At 51.6% G+C, this 27534-nt stretch overlaps 1 protein-coding gene and 1 pseudogene across 2 annotated transcripts; both read right to left on the reverse strand.

The window, feature by feature from the left end:
* Window positions 1–2564: 2564 nt before the first annotated feature.
* On the reverse strand, window positions 2565–18648 carry LOC309653946 (NUT family member 2G-like; the record flags this gene model as incomplete). The annotated part of the gene is made up of 8 exons (XM_082478672.1): window positions 2565–3359; window positions 3881–3997; window positions 4389–4529; window positions 9220–9320; window positions 9774–9946; window positions 10993–11121; window positions 12075–12851; window positions 18554–18648. 8 exons carry the CDS (start codon window positions 18646–18648, stop codon window positions 2565–2567), a joined length of 2328 nt encoding a protein of 775 aa, XP_082334798.1.
* A 3153-nt stretch (window positions 18649–21801) lies between these two features.
* LOC309653945 (WW domain-containing adapter protein with coiled-coil pseudogene) lies at window positions 21802–24978 on the reverse strand (annotated as a pseudogene). The gene has a single exon. The product of its transcript is annotated as a WW domain-containing adapter protein with coiled-coil pseudogene (transcript).
* Window positions 24979–27534: the final 2556 nt, after the last annotated feature.

A 27534-nucleotide genomic window follows, 5' to 3' on the forward strand; every position in this document is an offset into this window, starting at 1 on the left:
ATGTATGCCTCTTTTTTCCTTTTCTTACTGTACTACACTAACTAGAATCTAAAGTACTACATTGAAAACTAAGAGATGAGAGTGGACATTCTAACCTTGTTTTTGAACTCAGGGAAAAACATTCCTTCTTTCACTATTTCATGTGATGTTAGAAGTAGGTTTTTTGTAGACGTTCTTTATTAGGTTGAGGTAGTGACCTTCTATTCCTAGTTTTCTGAGCATTTTTAATATGAATGGGTGTTGAATTTCGTTAACTGCCTTTTCTGTATTAATTGGTGTGACAGTATGTGTTCCTTTAGACTCAATATGGTAGATTACATTGATGATTTTTTACCATTGAACCAGGCTTGCATCCTGGAATAAATTCCACTTGGTCATAGTCTGTTATTCATGTGGATTCTGATGATAGGTATTCTTGTGGATTTCTTCTAGTAGGGTAAATTACGGTTCCCCAAAAAGGTCCGTGTTTAACCCCTCCTATGACAATATGTGAATGTTACCTTGTATGGAAAAAAGGACTTTGCAGCTGTGACTAAGTAAAAAATCTTGAGATGAAGAGATTATCATAAATTTTCTGGGTGGGCTATATATAAACACAAAGATTTGTATAGGAGGGACACAGGAAGAGTCAGAGTTGGAGAGACCATGTGATGAGGGAAGCAGAGATTAAAGTGATGCACTTTGAAGATGGAAGAAGGGACTAATTCCAAGGAATGCAGGCAGCCTCTAGAAGACAGAAAGGGAAAGGAAGCAGATTCTCCTGTAGGGCTTCAAAAGGAACAAGCCCGGAGACACCTTGACTAATAGACTACTGAGCTGCAAAAACTTTCTTTCACAAAGGGTCAAGGAGGGCTGGGAGCACATATGTGCTGCCCACCTGGACAGAGGAGGACCTGTGAGGCTGACCTACAGATTAGTGGAGGTGGAGAGACATGAGCCCCTTTCTTCTCCAAGCTCTTTGCAGGGTCCAGCAGAGAGCCATGCCACCTGCGGAAGCCTGCGGCCCCAGTTTTGCATGCTGATGGTGTAGGGGTCATGTTCAGGGAGTCCCTGTTGTCCTAACCCCTGCCTGGGTCCTGGGGAAGGAATCAGAACTCAGAACCTGGAGAAGAGCCTTTGGCCAGCAGGGAAGGGGGTGAGGCCCAGAGCAGGTCTACAAAAGATCAGAGCATCTGAGTGCTTTAGGAGGAAGGGGCTTCAGAGGTGGGCCAGCACAGGCTGTGACGGAAGCTAAGCAGACTGGGAGGGGGGGCAGTTCGGGGAGACAGCAGGGGTCTGCTCCCTGCCCCTCATTGTTTGCTCGTCTCACCCTTATGAGCGGGTCATTTCCCCTGCTCTGATGATTCAAAGTCTCTGCTGGCAACCGCAGGACGGTGACTGAGGCCTCTACACTCCTCAGCATGGATCCCAGCTCCCACCCAGATCTGGGGCCGCAGACACCTCTCCCCCACCCCTGCTGCCCCTGTGAGCAAGCTGTTCTTGTGAAACACCGTCATAGTTTGTCAGGAGGAACTGTTTTCTATGGGAATACAAATCAGTGTTGATACCAATACACACACATGTCCAGCCATGGGTGGAAAGGGAAGGGACAGTAGTTCTGGGGTGTCTTTGCACAGCCCTAGGCCCCTAAGGCCAGTCCCCACAGCCACAGCCAGATGGGTCCTCCTCCCTCAGTTGAACGAGATGCTGCTGCACAGAAATCCCACAAGTTCCACAAAGGGGCCCAACTGTCGTTTCCCTTAGACACACCTGTAACAGGTGCCCCATGAATTTCCCCACGCTCAGTCCCCTCGTTGCATCCTCACTGGGATTAAGAGGTAGCTGCCTCAACCACTCTCCACATTGCAATAATCCCAGTGGGACTAGAGAACGCTCCCGCTATGACGAGGCAGACAGTCCTGTCCCCATGGCCAAGACTTTTCCTCTCTGGTCAGGCCACCCACACAGGAAACCCTGGATGAGCGGAGGGTCACCCCAGCGCCATCGCCTGGCCACTTCAGGGAAGCAGAGAGCAGCTCCATAAAGACAAGGGCCGTCTCCAGGCTCCGTCCTAGAAACTGGTTAGTGTCCAGAGGGCTGAGAGGCACAAAAGCAGCTCTCCCTCCCCAGACGGTTCAGGGATGCAGAAGATGCTACAGATGCCCCAGAAGGCCCCTAGCCAAGCAGGCTTTAGAGAAGGGCATGATGAGGGGGTCCCTGGGGAAAGTGAGAGCTATGCGTTCCCAGGGGCAGCCTGAGGAGTCCTTGTCTATGTGGAGGAAAGGTTTGGCCACCTGTAGATCCATAGCTCCTGTGACCTCCCTCACCCTTCCTTCCTCTCAGGATCGCTCTCTGTGGAGCAGCTCCACACGAAGAAGATGACAGTGGCCTGAGAGCATTTCCCACCAAAACTATCTTTATTCACAATTTTCATACATCACTCCAAAGGTCCTGCCCACACCCACCTCCCCCACCTCCCTAACCCCCCACAATCCCAGGATCAGCACTGGGGTGAGGAGGAGCCCCTAGGCTCCCCTGGGGGCGGCCCTGGGGGGCTCGCCCTGGAGGGCCGGCCCGGCTGTTCCCTACTGGCTGCAGTGCTTCCTCTTCCTCTTCCTCCTCTTCCCTGTGACAAAAGGGTCACGCTTTCTCTTTCTCGGCTGTGAGGGGCGAGCCAGCCCCAGAGCCAAGGCTGGCCTCGCAGAGACCCCGTGGCCAGCCCCGGGGATGGGCAGCTTCTCAGCAGCGGCTGGGCGCCCACACAGAGCCCGCTTCCTCGACTTGGGAGCGGCTGGTGGAGTTGGGCTGGGGCCTCTTCTCTGAGGGGAGGGGGCCTGGGGAGCACTCTGGGCCCCCCAACCTCCAGGGGAGGCCAGGCCTGAGGCAGGGGCAGGACTCTGGGACAGCCGGCAAGGCGGCAGGCTCTGCGGAGAGGTCAAGGGGGAGGCCAGGCTGGGGAGCGCCTCCTCGGCCTCACTGGACGCGTCCCTGGGCACTCGGGCCTCCGGAACAGGAGACGCCTCTCTGAGAACAGACGCATCCCTGGGTCCCAGTAGAGGGCCAGTGCGCCTTTGACCCTGGGGAGGGGAGAGCCGTCCGGCCCAGAATGGAGAGACCTCCTGACGTCCTCGAGAGGGAACAAAGACTTTGGGCCCGAAAGGGCCAGTGTCTGCTCGGATGGGCCTATGAAGAGCCTCAACATCAATCTCTGGTGGGCAGGCTTCATCACTGACCCCTCGATGGCGGTCTTGGTCGTGCCTCTGGGCACCTTGGCCGGCGTGGGACTCAGAAGGACTTGAGCCCATTCCGGGTGCACTGTGGCTCGGGGCTGCCGGCCCACCCTCGTCCTCTTTCAAGGCCAGGAGTCGTTTCTGCACCAGCTGGTAGGAGGGAGGAGGACAGTGACGGCTCCACGCGCACGTGTGAGAGGAGGAGCACTGGGCAGTGGGACAATGGCCCTGGGGGGGAGGAGGGGACGGGGGGCCCCAGGACTAGACTCCAAATACAGACACGGTGGCATTCCTGCCATCCTCCTGCACCTTATTCCCAGCTGTGTGTCCTTCCCTCCGCTCCCGGCTCCCCATCCTCTCCTTCCTATCACCCTGCGCTGCACCCACCCCAGAGAGGGCCCTTCCCCATGCCAGGCCTCCGAGGCAGGGAAGGGATGGACAGAGCCATGTGGGCCTCCTGCTCTGGGGCCCTACCTCTCTCCTGCTCACTGGGGTCCCTCCGTGCCCTGGTCTTCCTGGGTGTCCCTTGTCTCCCCTGTTCTACCTGCGATCCCTCCCTCCTGTGGCTCCCCTGGGCCACCTGGTTTCCCCTGTCCCCTGGATCACCTGGGGTCCCCCCTCCCCTGGAGTCCCCTGGCTCCCTAAGTGTCCCTCTCCCTCCCCTGGCTCACTTCTTCAGGGGTGAGTCCTTCCTCCTGCTTCAGCTCCTCAGCAAGGGCCAAGACATCCAGCTGTGGCTCTGGGGAAAACAATTCTGCCGGGAATCGAGGATGAATGACTGCCTCCACCTCGGACAGAAAGAAGAGGCTGTGAGCATCCTTGGCCAGGAGTGGCCTGTGACACAAGAAGACCAGGAGGGAAAGTGAAAAGCAGAGACCCACCCCCACTCTCCTCCACAAGGCGGGGATGGTCAGCACACACACACACACACACACACATGCACATACACAGTCACACACAAAAGAGCACTTATACAGATGCACATACACAGACACACAAAGGCATACACACAGACACAAACATATACACACATACATCTGCGTAAACCTCCCCTAACACCAGGCTCAGGAACAAGGAGCTGAGCTTAAGTCCCATCGGCCTGAGCAGAACCCAGATCTTGGGTGCTGAGAGTTCCATGCCCTGGCATCTTGTAGACCCCAGGCTCCAGGCCCAGCCTACCTTGGTGACAGAGTGTTCCCGGGAACGCAGCTCGTCAGTGTAGCTCAAGAGACACGGGTCCAAGTAGGTGTCGTCCTCTTCCTGCTTCAGCTCATTTCCGTCCTTTCCACATTCTGCATGTGACTTGCCTGGGGCTGAGTGGACGGGCCCCACCATCGCCTCCATCCTGTCCACATACTCCCTCACAGTCTCAGGGGGAATCTCCTTGGGCGCCTTGGTCTCCGGGGTCCGCTGGGATCTGTGTGGCTTCGGGTGCGAGGGCTGGGCCCTGGGGCCGGACATCCTGGGAGCACAGGCTGAGGCAGAGCAGGAGGAAGGGAAGGAAGGTGAGGGACTCCCGGTCCACCTCCTGACCACCGAGCGCACGTTGGTGAGGGCATTGTTTGGGGGACGTTGATGTGGGTGTGGGAGGGGTCAGGACCATCTGAAGCCTCATGCACAGTTGGAGAGGGGAGGTAAGGGGGTCATCTAAGAGAGTCACAAGTAAGGAAGTGGGGAACCTCCAATTTTCTAGGGGTCTCCCCATCAAGCCCACTTCTTAGGCAGATTTCGTGTGGGGTCCTTTGACAGGGAGGTGTGAGAGGAGTTACAAAACTGACCAAGTCAATACCCCGTAGTGACAAAGGGCAGCTGAGACCCCACCCCTCCACATCCCGCCTCGGTGGCTGTTTTGGTTGAAAGACCAATGCCCCTGTCTTGAAAGGAAAGGATCCACGTGGGGACGGTGGCCAACCCTAGGCCCCTGTTACCTGTGCCTTCAGCTCCAGTGGGAACCTGGGTGCTTGGCTGAAGGTGCACTTTCGGGGCTGGGGGCCCCCGAGGATCCAGCTTCGGTGGGGCTGGAGGAGGCAGGTCCTGCGCGCACTGCATCCACTGCAAATGCTGAATGTGCATCTCCTCCTCGGCCGCAAATTCCATGAACCTGGGGGGTGACGGAGGCACAGGCCACCCTGAGAAAAAGGCCTGGGTTCTGGAGCCCAACAAAGGCAGCCAAGAATGAGGCACTGGGAGAGGTTGTGCCTTGGGGCCGTCAAGGCCCTGTGAGGTGCTGTCCACAGCAGAGAGCTGCTCCTGGAAGTGATAACAAGATCTGGGACCCTTCCTGCCTCACCAGCACTGGAGGGCATTCAACAGCATAGACCCAGGTCGCTGAATTGAACCAGGTCAACTGGACACATGGCTGACCCAGGGGCCACCCTCCTCATGCCCCCGTCCCCGTCCAGAACCACATGAAGGGCTGACAGCCAGAGGCTGGAACAGGCATGTGTTCCCCACAGGGGTCCCTGACCGAATCCAGGACCCTGGGCTAGGACTGAGAGTCCTGGAACATAGACCTGGAGACAGGGCCCAGGAGAGGCTGGACGATGTGGATGCTGAGCTTAGAGGAGAGGCCTTCCCTTCCTCTGAGAGGCGCTCGTTTGTTTGCTTTTGTTTCTTAAACCAAGGGGATTACCATGGAGCAAACACTGGAAGGGCCGGAGACCCTTGGGCCGACGACAGCTGGCTTCCCCAGCCTCTTCAGGGATGCCAGGGTACCCACTCAGAGCACTTTTCATGAGGAGAGGTGGTCCCAAATCTATGTTAGTGGCCGCCAGCCACCCACCACTAAGGAAGCAGCAGGCTGGCGGGTGGAGCTCTTTCCCCGGCCCAGCCCATATGGCCGGAGTTGGACCCCTACTGGACTCACAGCTTCACCCTGCCCCGTCCTGAGACCTTCATGTCAAGGCAAGGGTAGGTCAAAATCAGGGGAAGGCAGAGCTCCTGGTGGAGGAAGGACAGAAGTCTCAAACTCTCAAGGTGAGGGAGGGGTTTCTGGGGGACAGTAGGGCCCCTGGGCTGCGGGGCCCCTGTGCTGGGTGACAGCCCTTCTCCTCTGTCCTCTCTGATGAGCATCCCCACGGCCAGACCCTGCCCTCACCCACTCGCCTCACCCTCCACGCAGCCCCTGGGCCCAGGACGCTGACTCACTTTTCCGCCCTCTCGTAGTAGATCATCCGGTCAAGGTTGCTCAAGCGCCGCCATTCCTGCACGGCCCTCCGCAGTCCCTCCTCCAGCGGCATGTTGGGATTCAGGCGGGCCACGGATCGAAGCACTGGGCTGTAAGCCCTCGGGGTCAGTCTCCGGGCCCAGCCCAGCCCCCACCTGCCTGACCCCACCCACCCATGTGGACCACACATCACTCAACCCAGAGTGACTGAGCAACAGGAGGGTGAGAGGCGGGCGTCTGGGAGGGCAAAGACAAGCCTTCCCGGCCACTGCTGTCACCGCCTCACACTCACTCAAGGACGACCACCCACTCCCAGGCTAGAGCTCGGACATTGTGCCTTGGGGAGCTCTTTTCCTCCTCAAGGCTGTATTTTCATAATAAAAATCATCATCGTCAATGAGGCGTGGCATGTGCCATGCAATCTGCTAACACTTCATAGATTAGCCCAAGGCGTCTTCTGCACAGTCCTCTGAGTGAAGTGTAATTGTCCCCTTTTTACGAGGGACCGGAGGTTTAGGATGGAAATTCCTGCCAGGCTCACAACTCTAGTGGGAGAGAGCCCACGCCCTTAGGAGATCTCTACCATCACCCTGTTCCTAGTGGAATTCTCCACAACGAAGTGGAGGCATGCATAAAGCGCTCTCCTGGGCCCCGCGCTCCTCCTCCTCCTCTGAAATGACCTCCCCTGGCCATGTACACTCAAGTCCTGTATGAAGGACACGGCACCACAGGAGAGTGCGGCATCCACTCCTTGGCTCCTCACCTTACACCACGACCCTCTCTGACTGCAAGTCTTCAGTCCATATTACCATGAGAATCATGGAAGAGCAAGCTGGCCAGACTCACAGGGTGGTGGGACCCGTTGAGATAGGGCACATTTCAGTCCTGATGTCACGGACTGGCAGGCCCACCCATGTGACCGACAATGTGCCTTCTCATAGCATGGACATCGCCCTCACACCTTCCTTCCAGTAGCCCTAGAAACCTAACGTGCGAGTCCATCCCCAGTTCCTCTTTATCTAAAAGCACCCATAAGCTCAGGACCCTCTGAGCGTTCACTCACATGAGAAAGCAGGAAAAAGCTTCTGCATCAGGACTCAGGTGAAAGTGTCTCCGGGCCAGGGGCTTGATGTGCTGCCAACGTAGGAAGTTACTGTACTCTCTCTGGGTGTTAGAGGAGCCATCCTGCGAGGCGTTGGGCTGGTTGGTGGCCAGGCGGCCCTCCCTGGAAGTGCCATGTGGCCATGGCCCAGAGTTCCCTGGGCGAATGATAGGGGCCAGCTGGGCAGCTTGTGGTGGAGCTTGAGGAGGAAAGCCTGGGGTCCAGCCTCCCTTGCCAGCCTGACGTCCTCGAGAGGGAACAAAGACTCTGAGCACGAACGGGCCAGTGTCTGTTCGGATGGGCCTATGAAGAGCCTCAACATCAATCTCTGGTGGGCAGGCTTCATCACTGACCCCTCGATGGCGGTCTTGGTCGTGCCTCTGGGCACCTTGGCCGGCGTGGGACTCAGATGGAATTGAGCCCACTCCGGGTGCACTGTGGCTCGGGGCTGCCGGCCCACCCTCGTCCTCTTTCAAGGCCAGGAGTCGTTTCTGCACCAGCTGGTAGGAGGGAGGAGGACAGTGACGGCTCCACGCGCACGTGTGAGAGGAGGAGCACTGGGCAGTGGGACAATGGCCCTGGGGGGGAGGAGGGGACGGGGGACCCCAGGACTAGACTCCAAATACAGACACGGTGGCATTCCTGCCATCCTCCTGCACCTTATTCCCAGCTGTGTGTCCTTCCCTCCGCTCCCGGCTCCCCATCCTCTCCTTCCTATCACCCTGCGCTGCACCCACCCCAGAGAGGGCCTTTCCCCATGCCAGGCCTCCGAGGCAGGGAAGGGACGGACAGAGCCATGTGGGCCTCCTTTTCTGGGGCACTACCTCTCCCCTGCTCACTGGGGTCCCTCCGTGCCCTGGTCTTCCTGGGTGTCCCTTGTCTCCCCTGTTCTACCTACGATCCCTCCCTCCTCTGGCTCCCCTGGGCCACCTGGTTTCCCCTGTCCCCTGGATCACCTGGGGTCCCCCCTCCCCTGGAGTCCCCTGGCACCCTAAGTGTCCCTCTCCCTCCCCTGGCTCACTTCTTCAGGGGTGAGTCCTTCCTCCTGCTTCAGCTCCTCAGCAAGGGCCAAGACATCCAACTGTGGGTCTGGGGAAAACAATTCTGCCAGGAATCGACGGTGAATGACTGCCTCCACCTTGGACAGAAAGAAGAGGCTGTGAGCATCCTTGGCCAGGAGTGGCCTGTGACACAAGAAGACCAGGAGGGAAAGTGAAAAGCAGAGACCCACCCCCACTCTCCTCCACAAGGCGGGGATGGTCAGCACACACACACACACACACACACACACACACACACACACACATGCACATACACAGTCACACACAAAAGAGCACATATACAGATGCACATACACAGACACACAAAGGCATACACACAGACACAAACATATACACACATACATCTGCGTAAACCTCCCCTAACACCAGGCTCAGGAACAAGGAGCTGAGCTTAAGTCCCATCGGCCTGAGCAGAACCCAGATCTTGGGTGCTGAGAGTTCCATGCCCTGGCATCTTGTAGACCCCAGGCTCCAGGCCCAGCCTACCTTGGTGACAGAGTGTTCCCGGGAACGCAGCTCGTCAGTGTAGCTCAAGAGACACGGGTCCAAGTAGGTGTCGTCCTCTTCCTGCTTCAGCTCATTTCCGTCCTTTCCACATTCTGCATGTGACTTGCCTGGGGCTGAGTGGACGGGCCCCACCATCGCCTCCATCCTGTCCACATACTCCCTCACAGTCTCAGGGGGAATCTCCTTGGGCGCCTTGGTCTCCGGGGTCCGCTGGGATCTGTGTGGCTTCGGGTGCGAGGGCTGGGCCCTGGGGCCGGACATCCTGGGAGCACAGGCTGAGGCAGAGCAGGAGGAAGGGAAGGAAGGTGAGGGACTCCCGGTCCACCTCCTGACCACCGAGCGCACGTTGGTGAGGGCATTGTTTGGGGGACGTTGATGTGGGTGTGGGAGGGGTCAGGACCATCTGAAGCCTCATGCACAGTTGGAGAGGGGAGGTAAGGGGGTCATCTAAGAGAGTCACAAGTAAGGAAGTGGGGAACCTCCAATTTTCTAGGGGTCTCCCCATCAAGCCCACTTCTTAGGCAGACTTCGTGTGGGGTCCTTTGACAGGGAGGTGTGAGAGGAGTTACAAAACTGACCAAGTCAATACCCCGTAGTGACAAAGGGCAGCTGAGACCCCACCCCCCCACCCCCCGCCTCGGTGGCTGTTTTGGTTGAAAGACCAATGCCCCTGTCTTGAAAGAAAAGGATCCACATGGGGACGGTGGCCAACCCTAGGCCCCTGTTACCTGTGCCTTCAGCTCCAGTGGGAACCTGGGTGCCTGGCTGAAGGCCCACTTTCGGGGCTGGGGGCCCCCGAGGATCCAGCTTCGGTGGGGCTGGAGGAGGCAGGTCCTGCGCGCACTGCATCCACTGCAAATGCTGAATGTGCATCTCCTCCTCGGCCGCAAATTCCATGAACCTGGGGGGTGACGGAGGCACAGGCCACCCTGAGAAAAAGGCCTGGGTTCTGGAGCCCAACAAAGGCAGCCAAGAATGAGGCACTGGGAGAGGTTGTGCCTTGGGGCCGTCAAGGCCCTGTGAGGTGCTGTCCACAGCAGAGAGCTGCTCCTGGAAGTGATAACAAGATCTGGGACCCTTCCTGCCTCACCAGCACTGGAGGGCATTCAACAGCATAGACCCAGGTCGCTGAATTGAACCAGGTCAACTGGACACATGGCTGACCCAGGGGCCACCCTCCTCATGCCCCCGTCCCCGTCCAGAACCACATGAAGGGCTGACAGCCAGAGGCTGGAACAGGCATGTGTTCCCCACAGGGGTCCCTGACCGAATCCAGGACCCTGGGCTAGGACTGAGAGTCCTGGAACATAGACCTGGAGACAGGGCCCAGGAGAGGCTGGACGATGTGGATGCTGAGCTTAGAGGAGAGGCCTTCCCTTCCTCTGAGAGGCGCTCGTTTGTTTGCTTTTGTTTCTTAAACCAAGGGGATTACCATGGAGCAAACACTGGAAGGGCCGGAGACCCTTGGGCTGACGACAGCTGGCTTCCCCAGCCTCTTCAGGGATGCCAGGGTACCCACTCAGGGCACTTTTCATGAGAAGAGGTGGTCCCAAGTTTATGTTAGTGGCCGCCAGCCACCCACCACTAAGGAAGCAGCAGGCTGGCGGGTGGAGCTCTTTCCCCGGCCCAGCCCATATGGCCGGAGTTGGACCCCTACTGGACTCACAGCTTCACCCTGCCCCGTCCTGAGACCTTCATGTCAAGGCAAGGGTAGGTCAAAATCAGGGGAGGGCAGAGCTCCTGGTGGAGGAAGGACAGAAGTCTCAAACTCTCAAGGTGAGGGAGGGGTTTCTGGGGGACAGTAGGGCCCCTGGGCTGCGGGGCCCCTGTGCTGGGTGACAGCCCTTCTCCTCTGTCCTCTCTGATGAGCATCCCCATGGCCAGACCCTGCCCTCACCCACTCGCCTCACCCTCCACGCAGCCCCTGGGCCCAGGACGCTGACTCACTTTTCCGCCCTCTCGTAGTAGATCATCCGGTCAAGGTTGCTCAAGCGCCGCCATTCCTGCACGGCCCTCCACAGTCCCTCCTCCAGCGGCATGTTGGGATTCAGGCGGGCCACGGATCGAAGCACTGGGCTGTAAGCCCTCGGGGTCAGTCTCCGGGCCCAGCCCAGCCCCCACCTGCCTGACCCCACCCGCCCATGTGGACCACACATCTCTCAACCCAGCATGACTGAGCAACAGGAGGGTGAGAGGCGGGCGTCTGGGAGGGCAAAGACAAGCCTTCCCGGCCACTGCTGTCACCGCCTCACACTCACTCAAGGACGACCATCCACTCCCAGGCTAGAGCTGGGACATTGTGCCTTGGGGAGCTCTTTTCCTCCTCAAGGCTGCATTTTCATCATAAAAATCACTATCATCAATGAGGCGTGGCATGTGCCAAGCAATCTGCTCACACTTCATAGATTAGCCCAAGGCGTCTTCTGCACAGTCCTCTGAGTGAAGTGTAATTGTCCCCTTTTTACGAGGGACCGGAGGTTTAGGATGGAAATGCCTGCCAGGCTCACAACTCTAGTGGGAGAGAGCCCACGCCCTTAGGAGAGCTCTACCATCACCCTGTTCCTAGTGGACTTCTCCACAACGAAGTGGAGGCATGCATAAAGCGCTCTCCTGGGCCCCGCGCTCCTCCCCCTCCTCTGAAGTGACCTCCCCTGGCCATGTACGCTCACGTCCTGTATGAAGGACACGGCACCACAGGAGAGTGCAGCATCCACTCCTTGGCTCCTCACCTTACACCACGACCCTCTCTGACTGCAAGTCTTCAGTCCATATTACCATGAGAATCATGGAAGAGCAAGCTGGCCAGACTCACAGGGTGGTGGGGCCAGTTGAGATAGGGCACATTTCAGTCCTGATGTCACGGACTGGCAGGCCCACCCATGTGACCGACAATGTGCCTTCTCATAGCATGGACATCGCCCTCACACCTTCCTTCCAGTAGCCCTAGAAACCTAACGTGCGAGTCCATCCCCAGTTCCTCTTTATCTAAAAGCTCCCATAAGCTCAGGACCCTCTGAGCGTTCACTCACATGAGAAAGCAGGAAAAAGCTTCTGCATCAGGACTCAGGTGAAAGTGTCTCCGGGCCAGGGGCTTGATGTGCTGCCAACGTAGGAAGTTACTGTACTCTCTCTGGGTGTTAGAGGAGCCATCCTGCGAGGCGTTGGACTGGTCGGTGGCCAGCCGGCCCTCCCTGGAAGTTCCATGTGGCCATGGCCCAGAGTTCCCTGGGCGAATGATAGGGGCCAGCTGGGCAGCTGGTGGTGGAGCTTGAGGAGGAAAGCCTGGGGTCCAGCCTCCCTTGCCAGCCTGACTAACTCCAACAGCTGAAGCAGTCACAACGGTCCCCATCACAGGGGTTGCTATGAATACGGGTGCAGGACATGCAGCACTCCTGCTGAGGGCCCCTGGAGCGCTCCAGTTGAGGGGGGCCTGAGTAACGACAAAGGTCTGAGACTGGGGGGCCTCCACTGTCCTCCCTTGTGACCTCACTTGGACCGTGAGGTTGCAAGCCCCAGGGGCACTGGGGCCACGGCCACCATTAGCCACCATAGGCGTCCTGGGGAAAGCTGGCAGCAGCAGGCTGCTGCCAGGAGGGAATGCTGGGGTGATGGGACGTGGCAGGTGCTGCTGCCAGGGTGGCCGGTGCTGGGCGCCAGGAATGGGTGGAGGGAAGGGCACTGCCGTGAAAGTAGACAAGGAGGCACCGGGGTTCATGGTCACATCCGTTCCCAGCACTGGACATGCTGTTGAGGCAAAGGAAAGGAGTGAATGGAGGAGGAGAATGGGCAAGTGGGACTGAGGCTTTCTGTGGCATCAGAGTGTAAATCTCCACAGGTGAGGGACACTTGGACAAGGGAAACTGTGCAGCGTGCAAAGGTCTTCAAGTGATTTTCATGCCCTGACCTCCAGTTGAGAATTATTCCACTGGTGACCCCGCACCCATCCACCAAGGTCCCTGACCCCTGTCTGCCGAGAAGAAATCACCTCAGCAAGCACTGACTTGGAGAGCCTCCCTAAGGCACCCCCTGGCACCTAAGCCTCACAGGCTGTCTCCCAAGATCTGGAACTGTGTGGACATCTGCTCTGTGAGAAATGCCCCTCAGCCGGCGTACTAGCAGGTAGGGACCTTCTCCAAGGTAAGTTCTAGGCACCCAAAAGCCCTTTGTGGACAGGTATTGTGTAAAATATTAGGGCCCCACCTCCTCCTCAGTCCTCCTTTTCCTGATGCTCAGTAGAAATCCCCTCTTTCTTTCCTAGCCTCACAAAACAAAACAAAATGCTGGAAAATATCTCTCTAATGGAATCCCGATACAAACCCATAACACCTGCCCAGAATGCACCTGCATCTCAGAACAACCCACAGCAGACACGTAACATGGGCCAGGTCCTGCCACCCCCTCCCCAGTACCCAGTCACTGTCATCACTCAGGGGTTTTGTTCCTAAGAGGCGGGGGTGGGGGGAGTGGTGTGTGAGAAGTTGGCGCGTGTCCCTTAGATTCTGTCATTTCACAGCCAGTGATGGCTGCAGAGGATTAGACAAGGGCCAGGGAATTGTCATGTTACATTGGTCATGGGAGTACAGACCGCCTGTGGTCCTTCCCCCTCCAGCTCCCAATAACGGAAAGACAATCTGAGAAGCAGGCAGAAGCCAGTTGCCATGGCGATCAAGTTGTCTGGATCACATCCTTGTTCATGAGAACAAGGTACACACCACGGTGCACCTAATTAACCAGAACAGGTGTCATAGGACGTTTAATAATAACACAGAAGATCGTCTTCCTGCCCCTGGGCTACACTCCTTCCCCCTTTAAAAGAGGAAGCAGCCTTCACAGACATTCCACCCGAAACAACCCCACTCCACATCTGTCCCCTGTCCATGAAGGAGTGACAGGAAATATGAACAAACTCTTCCTCTCAAGGCAGCCTGAGGGTCCACCATGAGATACTGGACGAGGTGAAGTAGGTCTGAAGTACTGCGATTCCACAAAAGGAAGAACAATTCAGAGCAACTCAGGAACCTGAGCCCTCTTTTGGCTGAAGTTACACGGTTGCCCATCCCCTGTTGAATCCAAAGCAACAGTTGCCTGAACTGAGAAGTGAGCTTTGGGCTGGGAGGAGTGGACGAGGTGTGGGCTGCGGCAGTTAGAGTAACCTCCTGCCTAGCTCTCGGAGAGGGCACTTCACTGCAGGTGTGGCCACACACAGCCCCACTGAATAGTTTTCTCACCAAGACCATCTCTCCCCACGGCCCCCTTAGATACAGTATGCTCCTGTTCAAATCCCTTAGAAAGATATGGTGAGGCAAGCTTCAGGTGCCTCAGGAACACAAGACACGTCTAGGCTTTCCTCATGACCCTCCCTGTGTCACCACCAGGACATCACACACATCCTTACACACACGTTTCAAAGTGGCTTGTCTCCCTTCTAGAAAGAATCAACCTGCCTGCTGCCATCCTTTCTCCATAGCCAGGGCAATTCCTCTTGATCCGCCTCCAATGACCCCTCCTCCCCAGTGCAGTCTCAGGTTTCTTCAGGCTCCCCAGTCTCCCCAGGTGAAATGTCCTCGTGTGTCCAGTGCTCTCTTCTCCCTCTACGTCAGTCCAACTGTGTGCCCACCGTGAAGTGTCACGTGTGAACCCAAAGGATGTGAGGGATGGCAGGGTCTCTGAGAACACACCCCCAGCCTATAGGCTTACCTCCTTCTGAAGCCATCCTGCAGGCTTGGGCACGGACTACTGCTGCCTGGTAGCCTCAATGAGAAAAGTCAAGACCAGGACCCAGAGAGTGACCTGCTTCAACAGACGCTCAGGATCCAACTGAAGGAGGGGCAGGTTTGAGTCATAACAGTAGAATGTGGCTGAAACATTCTGCAGTGGGGGAGGGGCAGAGGGCACGTGGGTCTGGGTAGGGTGGGGGTAGGGAGACATTCCACGAGGGCTCTGGCAGGTAGGCAAGAACCGGAAGTTCCTTCCACCTCACACAGTGGCAACACAATTGGCATGTGCCTCTTTACGCAGTTTATAGACTGTTTTTGATTCACGGCACTGAGGTTGGACTTGATGTTCCCTTCCTTTCACTTCTTTTTCCATCAACCTAGTTTTGTGTCCCTCAACACACTCTGCTTCCTACCTGGCTCTTGACTTACTTCAACAGAGACTAGACTTTCTGAACAAAATTCAGAACTGTTAGTCTGATAAACACTTGGGTATTTATGGCCACATGGAACTGAGTATTTGAAATTAGGATTGTCTCAGCAGATCCAGTGTCTTTGACTGCTGTATGTACATCACTCCTAAGGGAGTGGTCCTTGTGCTCCAACCAACATCCAGCAGGACCAGCCTTACTAATGATCCTTTGTGCTGGAAAGCCCCCGTCCATCAAAAAACCGTCATGCAGCCCCCATGTCCAAGACCAGAATTCACTAAATGTCTTTCTCATAGTATTCCATGGTTGTAAAAGATTGAGTTTTTTACCTTTTAAATGATTTTAGTATAATATTTTAAGCGAGCAACACCTCCTCATGGTTCAAAATTAAATTGTGCAAAATGGAATATGCAGTGGCGAGTCCTCCTCCCACCTCTTTCCCCTGTCAACCCAATCCTCTTTCCCGGAGGAAACCAGTGTTATCTCTTTCACAAAAATCTTCCCAGAGATACGTCATGCAACTAAAAACGAAGGCAATCTGTTTTCATTTTTTAAAATTCCTTCATTTTTTTTCTAGATGAAAATTCATATATGTTCCAATATATCTGAGGATATTTCCAATGATTGTCTTTGTACGGGTATCGTGGCTCCTCTCTTTCTGCACTAGATTCCTAGAACAAGACTTTCTAGTCTCTTAAATTTCAAAGCACCTGAAAGAATAGGGTGGCTCGATCTAGTAAAGAAAAGTAACAAATGCCTAACTGAATTTGACTTTTGAATTTCACATAAACAATGAATTCATTTTTAGTACAACTTTGTCCCATGCAACATTTTGGACATAGTTTTACTGCAAAGTCTTTCCCTGTTTATCTGAAATTTACATTTAACTCGAAATCTGTATTTTATCTGGCAACACTACCAAAAAATCAGAACATACTAAGCTATTATCAGTTACTCATCCTTATGAGAAAGAGAACTTGGAGGGATGAGACTCAAGTGTGCACCTTGGCTCCAACAGAAAACACAACTGTAAACATACACAAAATCTGCAGGCTCTTTGGATGAAATGGATTTGGAAGAGCCATCATATAGCACTGGACATCTTGGCTTAGTAGGGGTAAGGACAGAAGTAAGGAACAAGAAGGCAGAAAATCTTCTTCTCTTTCCTTATGTTAAAGGGACTAAACATCCTAGAGCCCTGGTTTTTCTAGGTGTTAAAAGTCCACTACCCATGAGATGGATGTGCACCTTGACACAATGCCAAGAGTTTATCCACCAGTGTCCAATCCCCATTCAGACAAGCCCACTTCCATCGAAATCCTAGCCTGCAAGCCCTGCTTACAAGTTTGTTAATTTCCTGTCTGCATTACATACACTTGCTCTTTACAATCTAGGCTCATCGTTGCATATGGCCCCATCTGCATGGGAATCATGGTAGCATTCCTTTTGCAAAACTTGTTTGATTATTATTTTCATATTGAGAATCCATGTCAGTCAGTTTACCACTATCAAAATGATATGAAAAAGTATTCGTGTTTTGTGTTGTGAGAAGAGAGGACTGTTAGGAAACTTGTCAAGGGAGATGAAGGCTGAAAACCTCAGAGGATGGCAACCAAATCTCTTGGGAGATGAGATTCTCTCACTGCTGTAGCTGCAGTAGAACTCCAACTGATTGTGGGGTGTTGGGGAAGGAAACAGAGGTTTAGAAGGACTGTTCCACAGTGTGAAAAAGACTCCTGTTGGTGTTTAAGAAGTTCCTTGCCCCTTGTCAGGAAAAACTGACTCAGAAGAAGATGAGAAGATAAGGTGAGAATATTTCAAGCAACATCATGGTGAAACTTTATATCTAAAGAAACTTTAGACATAAAGTTTCTAAATGAACTTTATATCTAAAGAAACTCCTGTCGGGGACTGAAAAAAATAAACAGTTTGGGAATATCGCTCAGTACTGGAGCTTTTACAATGAAGGAAAACTCAGATGATTTTCAACCAATAACTTCATACTAGAGGGATGGTGAGGCAAAATATTGTACCCAGGCACTCGAGAAAGGCAGGCTTCCTTGTTGCTTCCTCCCTTTGTTCAGTCATTCAACCAATTATTTACAAGATTCTCACTCATAATTCTGATACAGTATTTGAAGGACTCTTCTCAAGGCCACTGATACAAAAATTGCACTGTGCAAAAATTAGCCAGTCCCAATTCTGCAATCACTTTTGTAATACTTCAAAATCCTACACCCCAGGGACAGAGATAATCAAATTAGCCCAAATGCAATTTGGGTAGAGCAGTCATTGAAGGGAGTATCTAAAAGTCCTTTGGATCATGATCTCTGACTATTCCTGCACAGAGGCTGCGGGCAGGCATTGACTACTGAGAAAAAACAACTCTGGACATGCATCACAAGCCTCAGAAGACAGTTCATCTTCCACTCAGTCACGAAACATTAAAGAAACGAAGAGATACCATGTTTGTGTCTTGTGGAGTTTTCAAGTCTGGGCACTTGGAGGCGCTTAGTGCTGTTAGATGTGAGGGGTCTTCAGAGGCATCCTGTTGAGTGAGAAATGCTCTAATCTTGCAATTGACCAGAAAGAGGATCTGATGATTGAAGTTTCTTTGGGAAGTATTACAAAGTCAGGTCAGTAAGTTGATCCCGCTACTATTTTTGTTGTTGTTGTTGTTTTTAATGCCAACTGAAAGTCTGCAAGATATTACAAAAAAGGAGGGAGGGAAAGTAAATTTGTTCCCATACTACCTGCTGTGTTGAAATTGGCCCAGATTGTCCACTCTCTCTCAAAGTTATTTAAAAAAAAAAAAAACGTACAAAGGAAACACCTGTGAATCAACATTTATTGAAAAACCTCCATGTATTAAATACACTGAGAAAAAATATTCTAGTAGAGTAAATGCGTTTGGAAAACCTCTAGGAACGGAGTCAGGAGACAGTATCTTAAGAGTGTTTCCCAGGTCTGAATTCTTTGCTAGAATTGTTCTTTAACGGAAACTTCAGGCTTGCTAGGAAAAAGGACCTACTGTTTTTTGAAAGGCATAAACAAGAACCAAGGAACTGCAGTCCAAAGGGCATGAAAGCACTTGCCCCAATTTGAGGCTACTGTGCTTAGAGCGGAGCTCTCCAGAACTCTTTGTAGCTAAGTGCATGGGTTTCACGTGTGCAATAGAAAAATCACAAGTGCACATCTCACAAGAGCTGGTTTTAAGAAGAGACCAGCACAAAAGTTCCCGGCGAGGAGTGTCGCCAGAGACGCTCCGCAGCGTGCCTGACACTCCACCGCTCTCCTCTCTGGCAGAGAGCTGCAGGACCAGATGCCCGCGTGCCCCGCGCCTGCACGCCTGCGCACGCCCACTGGGGCGGGGCTCTCGGGCACGCGGACCGCCGTCCTCCAACAGCTCCTGGCGTCTGTTGGGGCAGTTGGCTCGGCTCCGGAAGACAGGAGCGCATGCGCGAGCGCGGAGGGTGGGGCCCCAACGGCCGTCTGGCGGGGGTGGGGCCTGTCATGGTGGCCTCGAGAGTCAATTCCAGGAACCCTGAGGTAAGGGGTACGGGGACTTTTCACCCCTCAGGTGTCACCGCTCTGCGCTGGTGTTCACCCTGTGGGTTATTTGTGCCCTTGTCCGTGTAAGGAGACTCCCCACAATGTGGATTCACGCCCCCATAGAGCTCGATTCCCTTGAGGGGTTTACCCCAGGGTTATTGGCACCGCTGGGGAGCCGGCTGCATGAAGGGTTCAATGATTGCGGGGCCTACAATGGGGGGTAAATAGTGTGTGTGAGCTATTAAACAGGTGCCCAGGTGCCGTTCTAGGCTGCGCGTTCTGAAGAGTACAAAAGCTAGAGGGACGTTCTTGCGAGTTGAAAACCCTCATCTGGTTCCAAAGGTGTAGCTCAGGTGATTGGAAAATGAGTGAAGATCGAAGGAACACACTCATGGTTTCGCTAGTGTCTTCCTTCTTATCATAAAAACATCAATCACCACTTATGTTCAAACTGCATTCTTTTGTCAGTGATGGGAACAACTTTGCTGAATGTGGTAATAAACATGTATTTGTAGTCTGATGTCAAATCATGATTGATTTGCAAGCATAGATGGGGTCTGTACATATTTAATTGGTTGGTGGGAATCTGATATGTAGTCAAATGTGTGGGTTGGTTTTGTCTGTGGATGTTTGTGTCTGAAGGGAGGTCATGCCTGTGTTTTTGTGAGAGTGTGTAAGAGTGAGTGTTGTACTTGGAGGGTGTTGAGATGTGACGCAGGCATACTCAAGGAGTTGGTGGTTAGGTGTTTGTAATTTGGTGTTTGGGGAATATGTTTACATGTGTTTTTTTCACCCATGAATTTGGGGATTTATGTGTTTCTAATGGTGGATTTGGAAGGATTATCTGCATATGCATAAGGGCAATGTCAGGAAAAGTAGTGGTGTATATTACTTTGGGCGTCCAGTCTGTTTATTTTGTATATTTGGGGAATGTAGGATGATCATTTGTGTATTCAGGGCATGTTGTATGGTTATGGGGTGTTTGTGTGTGTGCATTTTCAGGAGCCGTCTATGTATATTTGGATGTGTAGAGGGCAAGTCTGTGACTATTTTCTGGGACTGGTGGATGTTGTATATGTAGATATGTTGTGTTTGTATGATTCTGTATTCTGCAAGATGGCAGAGTTAATTCTGTGTGAGAGGTTGGGAATGTGGGGTTATGTATATGCCAGTAGTGTGGTACTGTATGTGTATTTGGAACAAAGGGCATATAGGATGATATTATTGCATATTTGCAGTGTTCTGGGTAATTGTGGTTGCATTTGGGACTTGTGGAGAGTTATGTGTTAAATGAGTTTGTGTGTGTATTCAAGGGGCATGGCCACTTGGAGGAATGTTTGCTGAGGCTGTGCATTTGTAATTTTCAGTAGGAGCCTCTGAAGCTTATGTATTTTGGGAAGTGAGTATATGTGTATCTGATAAAGAGGTGGGGTTCTATGTCTCTACAGGGAAGTTGGACAATTGCATTTCTATGTATTAGAAATATGTGATACGGGTATTTGTTAGTACTTGCATATGTGTGAGCTGGCTCCTAATAGCTAGGGATAATTTGATATATGGAAGTTGTTTCATAAATGGTTTGCTGGAGACACTTCCATGTATCTTACTTGTGTATTCTAATCTGTGTGTGTGTCCATCATCAGGTTCATGCATTATCAAAGTTTGTTCATAAGGTATGGAGTTGTTAGGAGTATTCAAAGTGTATTTCTTTGGAGAATGCTAGGGTGTTTATACATGTGTTTGGTAGGAGTAAGAGGTGGTCTGTCTATATATTCGGGGTGAGGGTAGAAATATATATATATATAAACACCCCCACACACATATACAGTTTATATGTTGGGGTAGTGGTGGGGAGCTTGTATTCTGGAGAGGTAGCATAATGTATAGTGTTTGGGAGGGGATCTGTATGTTCAGGGCTTGGGAATATTTGCATGTGTGTGTCCATATGTGTGTGAGAATTGTGTATGTATATTAGTAAGACTGCAGAGGTTGTCGGTGTTTTTCTGTTTTGAGTGTGTCTGAGCATTTGGGGGGTATACTCATGAGGAGTTTGTGGGTGTGTGTATTTGTGATTTGTGAGTATATCAGGAGGCTTAGAGTCCTCTATGTGTCTATTTCAAAATGTAATGCCTGAAGAAATTAGTGGTGTTGCCTGTTTGTGTGTTGTCAGTATTAGTGAGGTGGACTTATATGTACAGTTGACCCTTGAACAACACACGTTTGAACCACACGGGTCCACTTCTATTGGATTTTTTTTCCAGTAAATACTACAGGACTACTACATGATCCATGGATGCAGAACCACTGCATGGAGGGTTGGCGCCCTAACCCCCAAGTTGTTCAAGGGTCAGCTGTATTTGATAAGAATAGGTTATTTGTGGCTGTGTGTGTTTTTGAGCTCCTGGAGCTTCTGGGGTATGTACTCTGGGGGATGTGAGAGTTTAGTTTGTGTGTTTGGAAACCAGTAGACGGTGTAGGTTATGTGTGTGTGCAGGAATCCTGGAGTATATGTATTTTAGGGCTGTGGGATTGCATATGGGTCTTTTTTGGGTTGCCCATGAGACAGTTGTGTACTTGGTGAGCCTGTGTGTTTAGGTACTCAGTGTGTACATCTGGATGGCATATTGGTTGCACATGTTTGTTTTCAGGCCCATGTTGTGTGTGTATATATAGTTGTGAGAGTGGAATGTGAATATTCAGGGTGAGTAAGGTTTTGTCTGTAAAAATTTAGGTAGTAAGAGGTAGGCTGTTTGTGTATTTATTCAGGGTGAGGGTAGAAATGTACGTGCGTGTTTAGGATATATATATATATATGTATATGTACAAACACATATGTGTATGTGGTATCCTTTTAGTTATATATCTGTGATGGGAGTTGAGGGTTCTACTTGGGGTGTAAGTGGATTGTGTGCACAAATTCATAGGAAAAGGTACGGGATGTGCTGGAACTGGTTCATACTATCCTGGGATAGTCAATGGTGCATATCTCTTCCCAGCTCTGTGTTCAGTGATGTCAGGTGGGTAGCTTGAAATTGGTCATGCTGGGAATATTTTTTTAACATGTTTATTATAACAGATACAATTCACATCTGACTAGCTGTTTCCTCTTCCCTCCCAACCATGTTCATTGGGCCATTTCCTTATATTTGAGCCATCAATGTACTTTCAGCACACATGCCCAGCAGTACTTTTAAGTCCATTCTTACAGGGTGCCAATGGATTTCAATAATTTACACAAACAAGTGGGTTATGCTCAATCACTGCAGTTTTAAGCTACTGTACACAGGAATGAAAAGGTTATAGAAAAGTGCCATAGCAACAGTGCCTTAAGAAAGGAGGAAAAGAGGAGCCTTAAAAAATGGATAAAATCAGATCAAGGATTTCAGAGGGAAATGGAACACACGGGAAATGAAAAACATTTCTCTGCAAAAGAAATGGAGAAGCACTGCTCTTGATCAGGTGCAAGTGTGGAAACGGTTGTTTCATGGTATTTTGTACACTGCCCATATGGTTCAAAATTGTATCCTTAGACACAGATCGCCTGGCACTTGCACTGAATTTTTTGAAAATGCAAGATTTCTGAATGATAAATTAACCCCCCAAATTTTTCTTTAAAAAAGCTAATTTTGCAGACAGGTTTACATGTAAAAGGCTAGGTATTTAGCCACCTCAGCATTGATTAGTTTTGGATGTCTAAGCTCTGTTACACATGGCTTCCCATGGCTTCACTCTACAAAACATATTTACAACGTGAAGAGTACATCTACAAGAAATCTACATTTCAAGGGTTTTACAAATCAATCTTGTATCTTTCCCCTGAATTGAATCTCACAGACCCCCACCCCTTGTCATTTCCTTTGCCCAGCTTAAGGGTCCAAAGTCTACTTAAATGCAGCTCAAAAATGTTAAGACTGGGCAACAGATTTACAGTTCTGTTCTCAGCACCATGTGCAATTATTCACATCTTCACAGCATGAAGGAATTCTGATTTTTTAGCTTTTCGAGTTCCTTAATTTGTTGTCTCAAAAATAGTATCCTTTGCTCTCTCAAAGTTGCTTGAATTTCACATACTCGGACTAAAGATCTTAAATTTTTTCATTCAGTACAAATTTCTGACATATGAACGCTTCCCATGTTATGGGCTTCCTCTCGCAATCTCGATGCCTGCTTCTCTGCATGATCTGCAGGCCATCCTTGAACATGTTTGATGAGATTTTCATTGAAGTGTGCTGCTAGCGTAGGTGTTAATGAACACGTAGGACGGGCAGATGAATTCTGTGGTACAACTGTTGCATTTGATGCATTACTACTAGAAGTATGATTTGGACCAGGTGACGGACTTCTCTGGCTATTTGAGCGCTGAAGACTTTGAGGAGAGACAGGTTCATGACCTTGCTGCTTGTCAGCAGTTACAGGCTGCTGTGTGGCTGATTGTGAAACTGGTCCTTGCTTAACTACCGGAGTACTAACCTTTGGCTGTGATGCAACAGGAGGAGTACTAGCCAAAGGCTTGACAGGGACTGCGTTCGTCTGAGGTGTGCTTATTCTCGGAGACACGTACGATCTCAGGGATGATGCGTCAGACGTCAAAGACATCGGAGACTGATTAGACGGCTGGGCTTGTGTAGAGAGCTGAGCAGCTTGAGAAATCAGAGAAGTTATGTTGAAAGCAGATGGTCCAGCAGTAAGAAACTTATGAATTGTAGACTGCAATGAGGCTTGGGTCACAGCTGCTGTAAGAACTTCATTTATCTTGGATATGTCCACATTAGAATTATTGAGTTGCAGCGTGGCTTGCAAAGCAGGAAGCAACTGTCTGAGCAGATTTGGGTCCTGCAGTAATGGAGGTATTGGTGACTGTGGGACAGGAGAGACAGGCATTGCTGAAGCAGAGGCTGGAGGGGCAGGCGTGGGGTTCAGTCCAGAGGCAGAAGACGTGGAAGGAGTTGTGCAAGAGTGTGACACCGATTTGTCTCCTGATGTAGATTCTTTTCTTTCTGTCTTCTGTGCAGGGACAGAAGATGTGGGTGTAGGCAGTTTTGAGAGAGCAGATGCTCCGTTAGCATCGAATGATCTCTTTGGCTGGTGATCAGACTGCGGCGTGAATGGACTACAAGGCACAGAGCCTGGGGCAGCAGCTGGAGGGACCACTGGTTTGATGGGGTGCTGGGCTGGCGCAGAGCTACTCTGAGTCTCTGCTATTGGCAGTCTGTAGTCTCTGTCATTGTGTCTGCTTGTCTGAGACAAAATATTCTGTGGGAGCAAACTACTGGCATCACTGGAATGCTTGTCTTCCATTCCACTGGCAAACCCACTAGTGGCTGTTGCTTGCATCACCTCTCTTCTGTAATCCCTATCTTTTGGGAAGCTATTAACTGCCATCTTGTTTGCTTCTTTTTGTCTCTGTTCTCTTTCAAGCCACTCTTTTGGTTTTTCCCACTGTGAAACTTCTGTTCGACAATTGTAGTAGTATTTCTTCCCAGAGGAGCTAATATGCTCAGACCAGTCGTCGGCAGAATCATAAGGTGCATCTGAAGTTTTGCTTGGATTATTGCTTGGATTAGAAGAATGTGAATTTGAACTATGAAGAGCACTGTGGTTGTGTGAATTTTCTTGGGGAGAGTAACTGGTCCCACCATCCCTCTCTCTAACTCTGTGCATATGCACATTTTTGGCCTTACTGTGACCTGTGCTGTCACTGTATTTGTTTTCAGGACTATCAGATCTCCGCAACATTTTATTTGGTGGTGAAGGATCTGCGGCGTCTCGCATTTTTTCATGTCTGTGATCACCGCGACTGGGGTGACTCTTCGATGAATACTTAAGTGCCTGGTAAGGCTGCGCGTCCCCCCGCCGGTCGTGACAGCCATCACTGAGTCTCTGCTGTTTCCTCGCATACATTACCATCAATGCCCGGCCTGTGAGCGTGTGTCGGGGACAGGGAGCGGCCGCGGAGCCGGGCGGCGGGCGGGCGCGCAGGCGGCGGGCGGCGCAGGGCCCGGCGCGCCCTCGGCGACGCTCAGCACCTCCCCGTCACTGGTGCCGGCGCTCCCGGGCCATCCCCTCCTTCCGCACCACGCTCACGCTCGGCTCGGCTCGGCTCAGGCCGGGCAGCGGCGAACCGGGGGAGGGGGCACCAAGACGCGTCCGGCTCGGCCCCGCGCGCAGCGACTGCCTCCTCCGCCTTCGCCTCCTCCCGCTCCGCCGCCGCCTCGCCTCCTCACCCCGCCGCCGCCGCCGCCGGGTCCTCCTCCTCCTCCGCCGCCTCGTCCTCCTCCCATGCTGGGAATATTTATACCACGTAGATAGCACAGGTGAAGTCTTTCCCACCTTTCTCGGAGAGTTTTTTAGCACTTACCAGCACACCACTGATGTGCGTGTTTGGATGTATGTATGTATGAAGCAAGAATATTTGGGCATCGGTGGGTACGTATGGGACACCCATGTGAATTGTGAGTGGGGCATCTGGGGCTATGGGCCCCTGTATATGTGCATTGACCCTGGTAATCGTGAATCATTGCATTGCTCCTATCAGGTTGGTCTGTTCTTTAGGGCCAAAGAATCCCCATAAATGTTGTTGATTCCCAGTAGAAATCATGCAGATGGATACAAGGGTGTCTGTACCTTAGGCAGGTGGACACTCCTTCAGCATTTGTGTGGTCCTAGCATCTGGGTCCCTAGAAGGGGGGGCCTGGTGGACAGATGGCCATGCAGAGCAGAACCTTCACAGGTGTGTTGTTGGCGTGACAGGCAGCAGTCAGAAAGTCACGGGGCTTCCTGGATAGGAGGTCAGATGACCAAGGGCTCTCCCAGGAAAATACCCTGAGAATCAGTTGGACAGCTACAGGCGTTACTGGCTCTTCTGGGGCACAGCTGACGTGCAAGGACACCCTCCACATGGGGTCCAGAGCCACGTGTCCCTGAGCGCAACGGCCCCAGGGTGGTGGGAACTGTTGCATATCAGGCTGGTCAACTGTATCACTAGGTCTCAACCAACCTGTCTCCATGGAAACCTAAGTCCTCAGGGATAGGCAGGACCTCTAGGGATCAGTGAGCTGACAAGGACAGAGGTGAGGAGGCTTTGTCCCTGAGGGAGAGTTGGGGACTGAGACCTGGAGAGCCTGGGGAGTCCCACTCTGAGGAGATATGGCTCTGATGTTCCCAAACCCTTTAGACATGTTCTCTGTTCTTTTCTGAAGGCTCATGATGCTTCTAGCAGTGGGAAGCTTATCTCAGTTTCATGTTTCTCTGATAGGATGAACTGACCCTTTTATTCACTATTCCACATCGAGCTGCAAACCCATCAGATGGAACCACGTGATCATTGTGGCCACCAGCTGACCCCACAGCCACCTTGTGCCTCCCTTGGACCCACCCAGGAATTTCTGAGCCTTCTTTATGGTGAGTCTTGTGGCCTTTTCTCCCTCATTGTGAATCCTCCTGCCAATAAAACATGCTGTGAATGTTAACAAAAGGAAACCTCAACTAGAATTGGAGTCTGGAAGGCCCGTAGAGGGAGCTCTCATGCCGTGTCACTCATCATCAATTACCCCAACAGGAAGAGGTCATTCACTGACCCCAAACAGGAAGTGCAACCACTTTACTACCCCAGCTGGAGGAGGGAAGACTTCCTTCCTGGCCAGCAACAAGAAATAGAAAATAGAAATAGCTAATAGAATATTCCGCAGTTTAGCCAATGAGAAGCCACTGTCACCTGAAGTTTCACTTTCCTCCAGTGAACTTTCATTTTTTCCCTTGATGATGACTTTCTTTCCTTGTCCCACCCTCTTTACTTTAAAAGCCTTCTGGGACTTTCCTGGTGGTCCAGGGGCTAAGACTCTGCTCTTCCAATGCACGGGGCATCGGTTCGATCCGTGGTCGGGGAACTAAGATTTCCACATGCCATGTGGCGTGGCCAAAAAACAAAAAGCCTTCCATGTTGTGTAACCCGTTGGAGTATCTCCCTTTCTATCAGATGAGATGCTGCCTGATTCATGAATCGTTTAATAAAGCCAATTTATTCAAACTTCAAAGTAAATCTTCAAATTTACTCAGTTAAATTTTGTTTTTTAATACATTGGTGGCATTCAGAGGTGGCCACTAACAGTTGAATATGTATCCCTCCAGAAATGTTCTGTATAAAAATATGTATGTGCACTTTTCTAAAATCCACTCTTATGATTCCTCTTGCTAACAGGATGATTTTATGATTAAATGCTTATCTTTTTAAAAAGAAAAAGATAAATATATTGGTGGCAGTGATGGGATCTGAAGCAAATTTCTGATAACATTTGGGACAAGGAGAAACAGGTGTGGTGCCCACAACTGCTTTGAGTTCACTGTCTTTCTTGCCATCCCTGAAGGTTGTTGGTAAGCTCCTCTTGGTTTGAGCTCCATTCTCTTTGATTGAGTTTGTGCTCGCAATCTAATTGGCTTTCCTTTACAGGGCAGGTCAGTTTGGCTGGTAGAGGACTCTCCCTGAGGCCAAACCCCTAGCCTTTCAGATGGAAATTCCCAGGACACAGTAACATCTCTTGGTTATTGCCAGTATATTTTTGAGTGGTAAACCCTAGCCCCTAATTTTGTTCCCTGGATTCCACATCGGGCACTGCTGGCAGTGTAATCTGCACTTCCCCATCTGTTTGGCATCAGCCCTCAGTTTCCATGCTTGGAACTGTTGGTGGCGGCTATAGTTCTCCATTTTGTTAGGCATCAGTTTGCAGTCCCCATTCCTTGGGATTTGCTGGTTGGATCTTTTTCCTCAGTCCAGGGATCCCTGGGAATTGGTGGTG

This window comes from Balaenoptera physalus (assembly GCF_965194825.1).
Source record: "Balaenoptera physalus genome assembly, contig: HAP1_SCAFFOLD_1522, whole genome shotgun sequence".
NCBI classification, from domain to species: Eukaryota; Metazoa; Chordata; class Mammalia; order Artiodactyla; family Balaenopteridae; genus Balaenoptera; species Balaenoptera physalus.